Below are 17,607 nucleotides of genomic sequence, written 5' to 3' on the forward strand. Positions count from 1 at the left end.
AGCTGGAGCTGTGCTGATCCAAAGCCAGGAGCCAGGAGCCAGGAGCTTCTTCCGGGTCTCCCATGTGGGTGCAGGGGCCCAAGGACTTGGGCCATCTTCTACTGCTTTCCCAGGCCACAGCAGAGAGCTGGATCAGAAGTGGAGCAGCAGGGGCTTGAACCAGCACCCATATTGGTTGCCAGCACTACAGGTGGTGGCTTTTCCCACTACTCCATAGTGCTGGCCTCTACATATCCCATGTTAAAAACCTTCCTTGAGTCCAGAAAGTTCTGAGATTCTTGTGTTTTGGACTTATGAGATTACTATGTTGCTTAGGCCCATTTTACAGCTTCTTTAAAAGAATAATGATTAGACTTCCAAAGGCTTCATCTTAGTTTGCATTTATTGAGCTAACTGTTGTTCAATAGAATCTAGAAGTTAGATTGGGAGGCCAAAATGCTAATTTTCTCAGGTTTCTGGTTAACTTATATGATGGCTAGAATCATCCAGAAAAATTAAGCGGTAATTATATTTTCTTGAATACTCATTCAAGTTTCAACTTAAGACTTCAGCTTTCATTTTCAAATGAAGATACAATGTCTTGTGGTTAGGTTTCATGGACTTGGTTATCTTCGCTGGAGTAATAGTTCTCCTCTATCTGGGAAAGTCATTCTCTGCAGTTAGGCACTGGGAGGTAGGGGGTTAAAACCTAAGGCGGTTTTTCTTGGAACAAAGCTAATTATCAGTTACTACCAGATTCCCACTGGGGCTAGAATTCCAGAAAGAGGGAAGAGGACTCCATCTTCTATTCTGCCTTCTGCCTTCTTGGATTATATCTGTGAAGCAAAAAAATATAGTTTGAATAAAATATCTAAAATACTTTACCAGCTGTTGTGGACGTGTTGTCTTCCCAACATTCCATTTCTTCCCCATTATGTAACAGTGGTTTGAGTGGAATAGATCCAGCTTCATGTTAAATGTGAGGGGTAGGCCTTGACTGATATAGGTCAATTGGAAAATCCCTTCTTTTCCCCATTCCTGAATGATTCGGTTAACTCATAGCATTCCTGTGTTAATGTGCATTGGGTAGGGTTGTACTCAATTTGTGTGAAGTTCAAAACTCTCACCAGGACAGTGTGATGTGCTGTGTATAGACTGGGAACTATTTTTTTTTTTTTTTGGACAGGCAGAGTGGACAGTGAGAGAGAGAGAGAGAGACAGAGAGAAAGGTCTTCCTTTGTGGTTGGTTCACCCTCCAATGGCCGCCGCGGCCGGCGCGCTGCGGCCGGCGCACCGCACTGATCCGAAGGCAGGAGCCAGGTGCTTCTCCTGGTCTCCCATGGGGTGCAGGGCCCAAGCACCTGGGCCATCCTCCACTGTACTCCCTGGCCACAGCAGAGAGCTGGCCTGGAAGAGGGGCAACTGGGACAGAATCCAGCGCCCCGACCGGGACTAGAACCCAGTGTGCCGGCACCACTAGGCGGAGGATTAGCCTAGTGAGTCGTGGCGCCGGCCCCTATTTTTTTTTTTAAGATTTATTTATTTATTTGAAAGTCAAAGTTACACAGAGAGAGGAGAGGCACAGAGAATGATGGTTCACTCCCCAATTGGCCACGATGGCTGGAGCTTTGCCAATCCAAAGCCAGGAGCCAGGAGCTTCCTCTGGGTCTCCCACGTGGGTGCAGGGCCCAAGCACTTGTGCCATCTTCCACTGCTTTCCCAGGCCATAGCAGAGAGCTGGATTGGAAGTGGAGCAGCCGGGACTTGAACTGGCACCCATATGGGATGCTGGCACTGCAGGCGGCGGCTTTACCTGCTACACCGCAGTGCCGGCCCCTAAAACTGGGAACTATTGAACAACTGTGTCACCTCTGGTAGTCAGCTTCTAAGATGACCCGGCATGTTGCTGCCTCCTGGTATTCATGCCCCTATATTTGTTCAATTCTCTCATCTTAAATGTAGGCTGGACCCAGTGACTTTCCTAACAGAATATAGAAAAAAAAAATGTGATGGGATGCCACTTCTGAGATTAGTTATACAAAGACTGTGGCTCCTACTCGGGGATCCTCTCCTACCTGCTTGCCACATGCCATGCTGTGAGGAATGCTAGACAGGTCCACATGGCAGGGAATTAGGGGAAATCTCTGGATAACAGTCAGTGAGAAATTGAGGCTCTGAGCTCATTAACCTGTAAGGAACTAAATCCTTCCAATAGCCATGTGAGTAAACTTGAAAGGAGACCTTCTGGTTAGGCCTTCAGGTGACACTGTGGCCCTGTACGTGGCTTAACTGCAGCCTCAGGCAAGAACAGGCCAGAGGCTCCCGGCTCATCTGTACTCAGATTCCCGACTCACAGGAACTGTGAGATAAACAAACATTTAAGCCACTAAATTTGAGTGATTTGTAAAGCAGCAAAAAATAATATACTATCCTAACAGAAGTTGGAGCTATATATTTTCCCTGTTAGTTGAAAGCATATTAACATATACTACCTCGTAATGATCTTGGAAAGGTTATTAGGCATTAAAATGTTTACATTCAAATGAATTTACCATGGTATACAAAAATCATACAGACACAAACCTATCTACCTACTTAAACTGTCTCCACTTCTCATATGGAAAATCATATAATAAAGCCTCAATCATTGACAGCCCCTTATAATACTGACAAAGTCTGGGCCTCTGATTACTAAAAAATAATGACCACAGGGTAACTGTTCTCTTAAAAAATATCCATTGTTTAAAGTCATTAAAATCACATTCACATATCAATTTACATATAAACTTTAAACTTTTCCATTTGGGAGGCAGAGAGAAAAAGAGACAGAGAGAGAGAGAGACAGAGACGATCTCACCAAAATAGGCAGGTGAGGAGATTCAAAACGGATCTGCAAACAGAGACCTCCCATCTGCTGTTTCATTCCTCAAACACTTGCAACAGCTGGGGCTGGGAGAAGCCAAAGCCTGAGCCAAGAATTCCATCCAGGTTTCCCAAGTGGGTGGCAGGGACCCGATTTATGGAGACACCTCTCAGGGCAAGCTGAAATCAGGAGCAGCGCTGGGACCTGAACCCAGGCACTCTGGTATGGGATGTAGGCATCTCAAGTGGCACCTTAATCACCAGGCTAAATGCCTTCCTCTATTTACATATTAGTTTTAAATGATAGTTAAAATGATTCTTAATTGGTATCTATGCATGAAAGCAGGCCTTTAAGGACTTCTGCTTAGGCACTGCGTACTGGGTGAGAAAGAAGCCTTTCAACCAATGGACATAGGGTGTCGAGAAGTGAAAAGTATGACTAATTAAATTCTTGGACACAACATTCAGTAAAAACAAAAAACCTTAACCACATCATCTTCTTTATTTTAAAAGATTTATTTATTTATTTATTTGAAAGAGTTATACAGAGAGAAGAAGAGACACACACACACAGAGGTCTTCCATCTGCTGGTTCACTGCCCAAATGGCTGCAATGACTGGAGGCTGGCCCAGGCTAAAGCCAGGAGCCAGGAGCTTCTTCCTGGTCTCCCATGTGAGTGTGCCGGAGGGGCTCAAGCACTTGAGTCACCTGCTGCTTTCCATAGTCAAGAGCAGGGAGCTGGATCAGAAGTAGAGTAGCTAGGTCTCAAACTGGTGCCCATATAGGATGCCTGTGTTGCAGGCAGTGGCTTTACTTGCCATGCCAAAGCGCTGGCCCCAGAAGCACATGACCTTGAAGGGCCTTTGAATTTGAATGTTATGCTTACCCAGACTGCCCTGAACTCAATCCCTAGGTAACAACAGCTTTTGCTTTAAAGGATCCTCAGGATTGCAGGGTCATTTGAAACGGCCATTGGGTTCATCTGGGAGGCACTTACTTATATCTATTTTCTAGCAGTTTCAATAAGGGATGATATTCTTTCTTATCTGCCAAACCACTTCTCTCAAATATCCTTCCTATGTATTTAAAGACTTACTTGAAGCTGCTTTATAAAAAAATCGAATAATAAATATAAAGTGAGATACATCAAGTGTGCTTCTGAGAAGGAGATGGGATTGGAGGCAGAGATAAAGAGGCAATTTTCCCTTTTTATTACATATGGAACTCTATATTGCTTAATTTTTAGTTTATAACACGTTTGTGTTGCTTTTGTAATTTAAATTAGTTTTGAGGTCAGCATTGTGGCATAGTGGGTAAGGATGCTGCCTGCGATGTCAGCATCCCACATGGGCACTGGTTCGTGTCCTTGCTGCCACACTTCCAATCCAGCTCCTTACTAGTGGCCTGGGAGAGCAGTGAAAGACTGCCCAGGCCCCTGTCACCCACGTGGGAGATGGGAGACTTGGAGGAAGCTCCTGGCTTCTGGCACTGGCCTGGCCAGCCCTGTCCAGGGAGTAAACCAGCAGATGGAAGATATCTCTCTTTCTAACTCTCACTTTCAAATAAATAAATCTTTTTATTTTTTTAATTTTTTTTATTTTTTATTTTTTGACAGGCAGAGTGGACAGTGAGAGAGAGAGAGACAGAGAGAAAGGTCTTCCTTTTGCCGTTGGTTCACCCTTCAATGGCCGCCGCGGCCGGCGTGCTGCGGCCGGCGCACCGCACTGATCTGATGGCAGGAGCCAGGAGCCAGGTGCTTTTCCTGGTCTCCCATGGGGTGCAGGGCCCAAGCACCTGGGCCATCCTCCACTGCACTCCCTGGCCACAGCAGAGAGCTGGCTTGGAAGAGGGGCAACCGGGACAGAATCCGGCGCCCCGACCAGGACTAGAACCCGGTGTGCCGGCGCTGCTAGGCGGAGGATTAGCCTAGTGAGCCGCGGCGCCGGCCTCAAATAAATAAATCTTTTTAAAAAAAGTTTAAAGCTTTTTTTTTTTTTTTTAAAGGAAAGTTCCCTGAGAAGGTCTCATTTGTATTTTAAGACGAATTCCTTCAGTTAGATCATCAAAGTGGTTCCTATCTAAGCAGTCGGGAGTGTGTGAAATGAGAAGGAAGAGATGGAGGGTTACAATGAAGGCAGGATAAAGAAGGTCCATTGTGGTGGGCAGTTCTGAAAGAGGCAAGATTTAACAACGCCAGAACTGTGAGTTCACCTGCTTATCTACATAGGAGCGGACTAAGTATAGGCTGGATAGGAGGGGATTTCATGGAAGAGGCAGAGGATGAGGGTGTTCACAGTGCATCAGTGCAGTGGTGGGGTCCAAGTAAACTGCCACTTATCAAGAAGAACATGTGAGATGGCTTGAGCTAGAGGATGAAACTGAGAGTGGGGAGTTTCCTGGATTGCAAGAACCAGAACTGCAAGAGCCTGAAAAGGAGGAATAGCTACCAGGATGGGACGCAGAATACGAGCGTAGACAGCGAGTGGCTGAGGCAGCTAAGAACAGAGGGAGACCATGTTCTTCCTAATGAGCCCCTGGTTTTTAAAATTTCTAGTATGAAAAATGCATCTACATAGGCAAAACTAAAGTAAAACACAATCCAACTCACCACTCTGGTTGACAGCTTGTTTTAAATATGGTGGTTAAACTTTCGAGGTCTTCATTCTTTAAATGTAATTCATCCAGCAGGGTGGCTATAAACTGTGTGAACACCGCATTTTCCCGTGAATGCTTCTGAATGCCAAGAATCGGGGCCAGTCTGAAACAATCAAAACACAAGGCACATATCTGTGAAATGCGATGGGCTAAGGACTCTCACATTCACCAGGGCACAGAGATTTTGTGAGGATAATGGGGTCTTTGTGAGTCAACAAAATCCCCAGAGGAAAAATAGGCAGCAGAGAAGTCTCAGGAAAATATCAAAAGATTAAACATTGGGGCCGGCGCCACGGCTTACTAGGCTAATCCTCCGCCTAGCGGCGCCGGCACACCGGGTTCTAGTCCCGGTCGGGGTGCCGGATTCTGTCCTGGTTGCCCCTCTTCCAGGCCAGCTCTCTGCTGTGGCCAGGGAGTGCAGTGGAGGATGGCCCAGGTGCTTGGGCCCTGCACCCCATCGGAGACCAGGAAAAGCACCTGGCTCCTGGCTCCTGCCATCGGATCAGTGCGGTGCGCCGGCCGCAGCACGCCGGCCGCGGCGGCCATTGGAGGGTGAACCAACGGCAAAAGGAAGACCTTTCTCTCTGTCTCTCTCTCTCACTGTCCACTCTGCCTGTCAAAATAAATAAATAAATAAATAAATTAAAAAAAGATTAAACATTATTAAGTATGGAAAAAAGTCCAAAAGCCTGTATCTATGACATGTTCTTCATCATGGCAGCAAAAGCTATTAAAACTCTGCTCAGAAGGGAAAATTAATGAACTCATTCCACTTGAGGAAGAGTGGTGTGGAGAGGCACTTAGAGCTGAGAATTATTTTAAAAATATAATTTATATGGAATTATTTATGTTATTTACATTGATTATGTCACTTGGAAAAAAGCATTCAATAAACAAAGATCACCTTTCAATATTTATATTTTTATTTATTTAAAACATTTAAAATTTATTTTCATTTTTCTTCAAAGGTCAGGGCCCCCCCACCCCCACCCCATACCCACGGAGGGGAAGAGAGAGAGAAAACTGATCAGCCTTCCATCAGCTGGTTCAGTCCTCAAGTGCCCTCCAGCAGGGGCTAGACTAGGTCAAAGCCAGAAACCTGGAACTCAATATGGGTCTCCTACATAGTTGGCAGGGACCCAAGTACTTGAGCCATCACCTGTTGCCTCCTGGCTATGCATTAACAGGAAGCTGGAATGGAAGTGGAGCCAGGCACTCTGAAATAGGATATAGGCATACCAAGTACGCCTTAACTGCTGAGCCACATGCCTGTCCCCTAATATTTTTATTTTTGAAACACTACGTAAATGAATGACATCTCACAAGGTATTTAATACCAACTTCATAAGAAACAATGTGCTTTTTTTTTCTCTAATAATTTCCAGTAAATACCTATAAAGAATGAATGACTGGGGCTGGCACTTTGGTGTAGTGGGTAAAGCTGCCACCTGCAGTGCCAGCATCCCACATGGGTGCTGGTTCAAGTCCTGGCTGCTCCTCTTCCAATCCAGCTCTCTGCTATGGCCCAAGTCCTTCAGCCCCTGCACCCTCGTGGGAGATCCTGAGGAAGCTCCTGGTTCCTGGCTTTGGATCAGTGCTGCGCCGGCCATTGCAGCCATCTGGGGAGTGAACCAGCAGATGGAAAACCTCTCTCTCTCTCTGCCTCTCTGTCTCTAACTCTGATTTTCAAATAAATAAATAAATAAATAAATCTTTTTAAAAGAATGACTGACTGCCTATAATAGAATCTTAAAAGTAATTTTCCTTGAAATGTGATTAGTCAACATGATCTCCTGTAAGTCAGCAATATATAGCCTAATTAGAAAGATTAAAGACCATTTTGTCTCTATAGAGAGTATGCTTTGTAGAGTCCTTGCAAGGTACATTCTTGGAAAACTTCTTGGGAAAAATTCTTTCCCCCCAAATAGTCTTACACTTCCCACAACTCTTTCAGATGCATATTTAACCTAAGCCATTGCCGCTGTATAATATATTGTATAATATTGTATAATATATTGATGTATAACATCAATAAAAAGCTCAAGGAATCAGAGCAAGTCAGTTCTGCAGTAGTGAGTGTGGAATGGGAAACGGTTTCTGAGGGGAAGATTTATTTCTTCCTTGCTTAGCCATCTTATATAGAAGGCAGAAGTAAGAGGAAAATTTTGTCAGAATTGTCCAAAGATGGCTAGGACACTGGTAAATTCTCTTTATCCTTACAGGTATCTTAGCAAGAACTAGAGAGTAGGTGATGCCAATAATAGTTTGGTGAAATCTACAGAGTTCAATTTGGGAAGATCACTTGTAGTGCATTCCTTCCCTCATCTTCCTGTATGGATGACAGCTAGGGAAGGGAGTGCCAAGCTCCTACACTTCATCAGCTTTGTCTGCAGACAGTTAATACTGGCAAACAGGACTACTCCAATCTCCCAATGGTCAGCCCAAGCTAGGTACTCAGGTGAACTTAGTGCTGGTCAGCTTTTCCTGAGGCATCTTCCTACAGAGAAGGTGGAACGTCGAGGCCAACTCTGTTTTTTCTCAAATTTAGGTAAAGTCAATATTCAAAATATAAGTTGTAGGGTGGTATGTGGCATAGTAGGTAAAGCCACTGCCTGCAGTGCCAGCATACCACATGGGCGCTGGTTCTAGTCCTGGCTGTTCCACTTCCAATCCAGCTCTCTGCTATGGCCTGAGAAAGCAGCAGAAGATGGCCCAAGTCCTTGGGCTCCTGCACCCGTGTGGGAGACCCGGAGGAAGCTCCTGGCTCCTGATTTCGGATCAGCACAGCTCTGGCCATTGCAGCCATCTGGGGAGTGAACCAGCGGCTGGAAGACCTCTCTTTCTCTTTGCCTCTGCTCTCTGTAACTCTGCCTTTCAAATAAAAAAAAAATCTTTAAAAAAAAAAAAAACCAAACAAAAAACAAAACAAAATGTAAGTTGCCACTCCCCCACAGTAAGTCTAAAAATACTGGGAATGAGATGACATTGGCTAAAATAAAACCAAAAAGTCCTGAGCATGCAGATCAAATATACTGACTTCACAGAAACCTAGCTCTTGTGTGTATTTAAAATGATATTTACAAGATACATCCAAAACAATTTCTCGGCTTTCAAGCCTAGTATTTGGCTTACATGAAACTGCCATTAGTACTCAACCCAAATTTCCAAACTTAGCCCTAACATTAGAGATAAACGGTGATTACAAGATTCTCAACCTGTGTGCCCAGGAGAGCAGAAAATATGAAGAGTTGTTGCAGAGAAACTGTGAGAGAACCCTTCTGCCAACAATCCTAGTAAGACACTATTTTAGGAATAGTAACACTTCTCTAGCAAAATTTTAAGGCTAAAATGACTCTATATAAATTATTAACTCATTACAAAAAATATATTCAAATTTATCTCAAATTTTTGTTTATAAAGAAAAAAAATCAGGATTAATAAGAAACTTTAGTTAGGAGAGAGAAAAAAAAAAGCAACTATATAATACTAAGCCGTAGTAAATACCGCTCATCAATCAGGCCTTCTTTCCTTAAAGATCTTGGGAGGTTTGCTTGGAGAATTCTCCAGCTAGGATTCTGAGCAACCACTTCAACTGCTCTGTACAGGCTCCTGAGGTGAAGCCTGTACGCTCCCCAGTCTACCTACAAGCCTGGTGGGGAACTATGCATACAACACAACTCTAACCCTGGCCTTAGGGTCTAAATAGAAAATGAGGCTAATAATACTTCATACCTTAAAAGAGTACCATCAAAAAATTCAAGTGAGATATTGTAGAAGAGCACGTCTTATCAATTATAATAATTATGGTAATCTCAGCTAACATTTGCTGTGTGCTACCTATGAGCACTTACTGTGTACTTGCTCTAAGCATGAATTATCTTTATACTGTGATGCTAAAGGATGAAGTTACCACTTGTTTTATGTTTGAGGAAATACAGGCACAAAAAAGTTGTACTTCTCTAAGGTCACACACACAAAAAATAAGCAGCTTAAACCTAAGCAGTTCACCCCCAAAGTCCAATCTTGTAGCCCATGTGCTACCTGTCAGTCTTTGTAGGCTGTAGATCCCGCTAAAGTTAACCCTTACTTGCCTGGCATGTATTTAGGCATCAATGGACACGCAGAAAGAACTGAATAATTTAAACTTGCACTGCAGAACCAGAGGACTGCAAGTGTAAAAATGCAAGTGGCTGGCAGGCAAAGGAAGTGCTGATACAGAAATCACACCGGGGCTGGTGTCTGCAGATTCTGCAGCAGGCCATCAGCAGAGAGGCCTAGCAGGCAGCTGAGGATTTCCTGACTATTGTAACACCTGAGCCGACCCGAAGTGTCACTGTATGATGAGACTCCTGCAAAGACAGCCTGCAGATTTGCTTTGCCCTTATTTCTCTCCTTGGATTTTCCTTCTGATATTTAACTGAAAAGATTTCTTCTCTGCCCCCAGTCCCTACCACAGAATGTAAATGATTACGGAACTATAGAATACTCAGTTTCTAAGAGTTACAAGCTGATTTAAAATTCTTTCTGCAACAAGGGTAGGTGTAAATACATAAAGACAAAAGTTCCTGTGCACCTCTAAACATTAATCATCTGGTGGATGACTTCTGGAGAGTCTCATAAAAATTTGTTTTGTCTTTAAAATTATCCTCTCTGGAAACCAAGCTCAAGAACACAAGGAACAAACAAAGTTTTGACAAGTTATGAAATCACAAAAAACAGTGTGTCAAGAAAGATGCTGAACCCTGAAAATCTGACTTAAAATTTTATGAAAGATTCATTTAAGAAAATTATGATTTCTTTCCTATTTTAAATCTAATTTACACTTGAAGTTGAATAAGGATTACATATATTATCTTTATGTTTTATAGTTTCTTTGTCTCATGCTTTAACATATTTCTTTACTTAACAGCAGTTGACAAGCTGCCCACTCTCCCAGCTTGGTTGCTTACTACACATCTTCTGATGTTTTGTGTCATCTTTGTAGCAAGAGGTTCTGTGCTTGTATATATGAACTGGAGGCAAGATTATACCATTCTATCAGCCTATTATATTTTAGTTAATGGTAAGAGTTTGTTGTATCCATTGTTAAAGATGCTACTAACCAAGTCCTGGGGTTCTTTTTAGAGTGCATGCTGCCCCACTGACAGGTGTTATGGGGCTGACTGGTGTTGATGTGTCCATCGGACATACAGGGGCACTGCACTGAGCTGGGAGACTGGGTTCTTGCCAGTCTCCTTCTGTTAGCAGTGAGCAATACAGTCCCTTTGTGTGCTTGGAATCAGGTTAAATGACAAGGGAGCAAGTATACTTGCTGCTCTCTACTGTTTCAAGTCTTCATTTTGAAAACACAGACAGCCCTTTCTAACTAGTTCTTTACCATATGGTGAATGGCATGACATCACAAGCAAAAATCCAGTGTCAAACTGAATCTCATTGATAAGACCTTTATTTAACTGACTGCTCCACATATGCTACACATCAAAAGAAAGAGAATATAAGTCAGGTTAGGACAGGTACCTTCCATTTGTTATTACTGAGCTATCAAACAACATATGGTTAACAGGAATTATTATGTATAGTAGTAGTAGTAGGAAGAGTTTCAAGGTTTGGACATGGCAACTGAAACGAAAGATACTTAAAAGTTTTTTGTTTGTTTGTTTGTTTTACAAATGCTTACATCCAAGGGCTTAGAGATGTATGAACTTTTGATTGAGCCTCAGAAATAAGGTGCCCATAATTTAGAGGTCACTGGTTTGATCGCATCAACAGAGAAAATGACATCAGGAGTTCAAGTTGTAGTTGACTGGGCAAGTGGAGCCAAACAACTCATGGAACTCCTATTGTCCATCTCTGGTTGTGCAACACAAACTGAACCTGGATTTTAAAATGTCTTTCCCATTCTGGGCCATATTGCTGCACTTAAACCAAACCACTGGGGACTCTACACCATTGCTGCTAGAACACTGTAAATCACGGACAGTCTGAATTATCCTTTCCTGGTCAATCCGGGGTGACATGTGCCAGTATCACATATGGCACCTGCCTGAAATGATACAGCAATTTTCTCTGAACCTGATCCTCAAAACTGAGCAGAAACAATAACTCTTAGAGGGAGTTTCCTGAGTGCTCACTATTGGTTTTCAAATTCATAGAATCAGACTGGTAGACTGTTGTAAAATGATAATGAGTAACAGTCTTCATGTACAACTAAATCTTACTGGAAGAAAGAGTCGTGAGAATATCTGTATGAACAAATGTCACCAGAAAGCATGCTTCTCTATGGTTTGGGGTTGGAGGAAGGGACAGGAAGTGAAAAGCCACACTATTTTCTGTACCTATCAGATTTGAGAAATTACTAGGTTCATACAGAGTTCGGCTGTAGTAGGGAAACCTGTGTTCTTCTGATTACCATGCATAAAGGTGATGAAAATGCAAAGACCACTAACAGGTAACAATGGAGACTTTTTTTTCAACATTCACTTTCTCATCCTTCAGAAGTCAGAGCTGGGAAGAAGGTAATGTTTCAATGTTTACATGTGTAAGCACTGTGCCTATCACTTTACCAATGAAAACAAACAGGTATTATAAGACCTGCCACGTTGGTGGCTTAGAATCAAACAAAAGCCTTCTGGGATAGATGAGCCACCTGTATCAGTAACGGCATGGGTAGAAATCTGAAAGATGAGGTTTTACTTTAGGATATTATTTTATGAGGCTACAGTGCCTAATTTCCTCAAGTGTGATTTATTTTCAACCTATTTAACTTTCCTTTTCTTTGATTAAAGTTATTTTTCAATTTTAGAGTAACACGGAATACTTAACAGATAAAAGTTCTTGAGTTAAGGGGTTTATCCAGTGTCATCCTTGTTATGAATAGTGCTAAAAATGAATGTCTTTATCACAAAGGTGTCTTGCTTAACTATCAGGTCTCATCTCTTTCTCCTTGCATGGCAGTGGCAATTGTCACCTTACCCATACTATCCTCTTCTAAAGAATGAGTTGGGATTTTCCCTTCTCTACATGAGCAAGTGCTAAATGATAAAGCATTAAACCAGAATACCTCTGTCCGCACAACCACACCTTCAAAACTGAAACACAAGAGAGCTGTGACCAGTAACACCAAGGGTCAAAATGTCATCTATTTTCAGAAAGTTGAGGGCTGACACAAACCCCAGACATTTTGCAAAATGCCTTTCTCAGATACTGAAATCAAGAAATTCTGAAATCAAGAAAACGTTCAAAAGGAATTTCACCTATATATTTGGGGCTCCTCAACATGCAAGTAATTAGAATTTCATATTTAACATTAACTCTTCCTTTACATTCTTGTTTCTTATTACAAAGAAGACAGAAGAAGATTCAACTTATCGGTGAGCCTCCGACATGTGTGTCCCTGACTTCCTCTCCAAACACAACAGCCAGAGAAGCACAGGGAAAGAATCAAAAAAGTCACCTTTTTTGGTACTGGGCCATGTGTGGTGACAACTACTTTATAAGCTGTATTGATGTTTCTAAGTAAACACGGTCTACCCTTTTTTAAAATTTTAAAAAAATATTTATTTACTTGAAAGAATTTCAGTGAGGCAGAGACAGAGAGAGAGGTCCCCCATCCACTGGCCCACTCCCCAAATGGCCCCAACAGCCAGAGCTGGGCTGATCTGAAGCCAGGAGCCTCCCCTGGGTCTCCCATGCAGGCGCAGGGGCCCAAGGGCTCGAGCCATCTTCCACTGCCCTCCCAGGCCACAGCAGAGAGCTGGACCGGAAGAGGAGCAGCGCCAGGATCCGAACTGGTGCCCACATGGGGTGACGGCACCACAGGCGGTGGCCCTACCCACTATGCCACAGCACCAGCCCCAAACATGATTTACTCTTGACAAAGAAACAAATGCTAAAACGGTAGAGCTAAGTCTAAAATTCAGACACTAAAATGGATGGGGAGTGACTTTCTAAATTGGAACAAATGAGTTTGCTTCTCTTAAAAAAATGGCAATTTGTTGGAGCCTGCACTATGGCGTGACAGGTAAAGCCGTTGCCTGCAGTGCCGGCATCCCATATGGGCGCCGGTTTGAGTCCTGGCTGCTCCACTTCGATCCAGCTCTCTGCTGCAGCCTGGGAAAGCAGTGGAAGATGGTCCAAGTCCTTGGGCCCCTGCACCCACGTGGGAGACCTGGAAGAGCTCCTGGCTCCTGGTTCTGGATTGGCGCAGCTTTGGATGTTGCAGCCAACTGGGGAGTGAACCAGAGGATGGAAGACCTCTCTCGCTTGCTCTCTGCCTCTGCCTCTCTGTAACTCTGACTTTCAAGTAAAAAAATTCTAAAAAAAAAAAAAAAAAAAAAAAAAGGCCAATTTGCTTCCCAGTTTTTCCCTTTGTCTCAGGATCTCAACCACTGAGTCAAACATTAAGAAGCTACAGTGAGTTCCAAGTTTGTAAAGGAAAAAAAAAAAGTTTTTTGAGACTAACATTGGTTTCCAACCTTTCTGTGAAGCTGTAGCAAGTGTTAACTTTAAGGTGAGACTCAAGTTAATTTCCTAAGGTCATGTAAGTCACTACAAAATGAGAAAATAACCCCAGATGCACTCCCACTAGTCAACATTTCTAACCACTAGACCACATATGCTCACATGTCTGATTCATTTTAAGAACTGAGTAGGTCTCATGATTTTCAAAAACCTACTTATATACGCTCCTCAAATTTTCAAATCATTACAAAATAAAACACGTTAATTAAAACTGATACATCTACTGCTTCTAATTCATCCTTTCTCTGTAACAGCCAAGGGGCATTTTCCACTACCATTAACTCACAGACTTCAGAAAAAGCTAAACACTTCTAGTCAGGTAAATCCTGGTAGACCAAGCAAGTCAACTGATCTAGCATCTACCTACAGAGCACACCAATAAGCACTGGAATTAAGACACTGGTTCTCAATTCTCAGGAAACTTAAAAAATACTTAAGCCCCACTCAAGACTGGTGACTCAGAATCTTTGAATCAGTCATTAGAATTTTTAAAAAGCTCTCTATATGATTCTAATGTATAGCCACTTTGAGAACCAGTGATTTGAGTATCCATTAAAATTTTAATTGAATAAATTTGTACAGTTCTGATTTCTTTTTCTTATTTTTGCTTTTTTAAATATTTTATTTATTTGAAAAGGCAGAGTAACAGAGAGGGAGGGAAGGAGGGACGGAGAGAGAATGACTCTGTCTACTGCTCACTCCCCAAATGGCCACAATGGCTAAAGCTGGGCCAGGTTGAAGCCCAGAGGCAGGAACTCCATCTGGGTCTCCCACATGTATGGCAGGGACACAAGCACTTGAGCCATCACTGCTGTTTACCTAGGGAGCTGGATCCAAAGTGGAACAGTTGGGACTTTAACTGGCACTCCACTATATGATGCTGGCACTTAAACTTGCTAACTACACTGCTGGAAGAAATGAAAAGGTAAAGGAAATGAGGGGTTGGTGTTGTGGCATAGCGGGTACAGCTGCCAGCTGTGCCTGTTTGAGTCCTGACTGCCCCTCTTCCAATCCAGCTTCCACTAATGGCCTGGGAAAAACAGTGGAGGATGGTCCAGGTTCCTGGGCCCCTGCACCACTGTGGGAGACCTAGAAGAATCTCCTGTCTTTAGCCTGGCCCAGCCCTAGTGGCCATCTGGGGAGTGAACCTGCAGATTGAAAATCTCTTTCTGTCTCTCCCTCTCTCTCTGTAACTCTTTCAAATAAATAAATAATTTTTTAAAAAATAGCAGGGGATTCCAAGAAGGCTGAATACACAAAGGATGTACTGCTTTAGGCAAGGTAAAAATAGTAGCAAAAAAGTGGAGGAAGTGGATTCCCAGGGGGGAGCTGGAGAGAAATCTGAAGTGAAAGTTCTATAAAAGGAAGAGGGACGCTGTGGATCATCGTGAAGGTGCAGACCGCACAGCGACGAGCATGGACACAACTCATGATCCCCACAGCTGAGAGCCAGAGGAAGCACCAGCTTTGCAGAGCAAGGTGAGAGCAGACTGCGGCAGCCCGTGCCTGGGGATACTGCTGGAGGGCGGGGCCTGGAGCAGCACACTGTCAGAGTCTGGCCTGAAGCCCCAACAGGGGGCAGGGACCCACCGCACCCAGTGAAAAAGGGGCATGTTTCTTCCTCCCGATCCCCTAACAAGGACACCCCACAACCAGCACGGAGAAGGCACCATTTTGTCACCAGTGGCTCCTGTACATGTGTGTGATCTGGCAAAGGGAAAAATACACATTCCCCACTGACTTTGATTCTGGCTAGGAGGGTGGATGGGGGCTGGGCACACATGTAGGACTGTGGTGAGCCCCCAGCCTCTCAATGTAACACAGGCTCTGGGGCTCAAACTGCCAAGGCAGAGCACCCACAGGCAGCTACTCTGGGATGTCTCTGTTCTCTCCACAGATGGGAAAGGCTGGTGGGGTGAAGTGGATTCTCTGCACCCCGTGACTGTGTAAGCCTTGTGTGCTGAGACTGTGGGAACTCTGTGATTGCACCATAGGGCACAGGGTGTAGCTGGGTCTCTGGGCAACCACTGTGTGTGATGCCAGAGGCTCAGAGCTCCCTGAGTGCCTGGAGTGGGTCACTGCAACAGGATCCACGCTCATACTGAGGATTGCACAGATCCTTTGTGCAGTTCATGTAGCAGTGCGGGGCAGCCCACTGTGGGCTAGCCCCAAGCACTGATGACCTTGAAAGAGAGGAGGTGAGGGTGTGATTACACCAACAGAGGTGATCATATCCTCCACTCTGCTGACAATAGAGGAGAGCTACCACACCCAACTTGGGTGTCACCCTGGACACTCGCCCCACCCTAGAGCACCGACCAGACCTCCTTGACAATACCCAGCACACACTTCTGGGTATTCACTGAAAGAGAAGACACTCCAGGCCAGCGCCGCGGCTCACTAGGCTAATCTTCTGCCTGCAGCGCCGGCACCCTGGGTTCTAGTCTCCGTTGGGGCACCAGATTCTGTCCCGGTTGCTCCTCTTCCAGTTTAGCTCTCTGCTGTGGCCCGGGAGTGCAGTGGAGGATGGCCCAAGTGCTTGGGCCCTGCACCCGCATGGGAGACCAGGAGGAAGCACCTGGATCCTGGATTCGGATCGGCGCAGTGCCAATCATAGTGGCCATTTGGGGGGTTAACCAACAGAAGGAAGACCTTTCTCTCTGTCTCTCTCTCTCACTGTCCACTCTGCCTGTCAAAAAAAAAAAAAGAGAGAGAGAGAGAAGACACTCCAGTAGGCCATACAGGCGCAGTTCAAAGATAAAAGTCATCAGAGGAGGAAACCAACAAATATTTTAACAAATGCCTAAAAATAAATGCAGAAATTCAAGAAACAGGAATAAGTAAGATAACATGACACCCCCCCCCCCCCAGGAACACAGTAGCACTTCAATATCAGAATGTTAGAAATAAGAGGCTAATTAAATGCCTGAAAAGGAACTCAAAACACTGATGACAGGATTACTCAGAAGCAATGAGAAGCAAATTCATGAGTTAAAGAAATCCATACATGACATACAAGAAAAAATTTCTCAGAAATATTAGAAACGAAAAATTAAATATATCAAATGAAAATACAATGGAAAGTGTTAACAACAGACTTGGTGAGGCAAAAGACAGAATATCCAAGCTAGAAGACAAATCTTTGGAAATGTCTCAGACAAAAAAAAGTTAGAAAAATTAAAAACAGTGTTGAAGATTTATGAGATACTATCAAATGACCCAACATCTGAGTCTTAGGAGTTCTTGAAGGTGTGGAAAGAGAGAATGGGTTAGAAAGCCTGTTCAGTGAAATAATTACAAAAAACTTCCCTAACTAGGACAAAGGAAGGGAGTAGTCCAAGCATACAAGGTACATAGAATTCCTAATAGACATGACCAGAAAAGATCTTCACCACAACACACTGTAGTCAAATTCTCCATAGTAAAACATAAAGAAAAGATTCTAAGTGAGAGAAACGCTAGATTACTTTCAGAGGATCCTCAGGCTCACAGCTGACTTCTCATCAGAAATCCTACAGGCTAGGACAGAATGGAGAGACATAGTCCAAGCATTAAAAGAAAAAAACTGTCAACCTAGAGTACTGTATCCT

The 17,607-nt window shown here is 43.7% G+C and overlaps 1 protein-coding gene across 4 annotated transcripts in view; it reads right to left on the reverse strand.

The window, feature by feature from the left end:
• Positions 1-364: 364 nt before the first annotated feature.
• The window catches only part of RPAP2 (RNA polymerase II associated protein 2), a 94,565-nt gene continuing 77,322 nt past the window's right edge, over positions 365-17,607 (reverse strand). For all 4 annotated transcript variants that reach the window (XM_017346087.3, XM_002715864.5, XM_070078038.1 and 1 more), the window contains exons 12-13: positions 5,451-5,600; positions 365-815 (exon numbers count right to left, since the gene is read on the reverse strand). In XM_017346087.3, the coding sequence (XP_017201576.2) occupies position 815; positions 5,451-5,600 (151 nt within the window). In that variant the 3' untranslated portion in view covers positions 365-814. The remainder of the gene's footprint in view (positions 816-5,450; positions 5,601-17,607) is intronic.

This window comes from Oryctolagus cuniculus, chromosome 7 (assembly GCF_964237555.1).
Source record: "Oryctolagus cuniculus chromosome 7, mOryCun1.1, whole genome shotgun sequence".
In the NCBI taxonomy this organism is placed as follows: Eukaryota; Metazoa; Chordata; class Mammalia; order Lagomorpha; family Leporidae; genus Oryctolagus; species Oryctolagus cuniculus.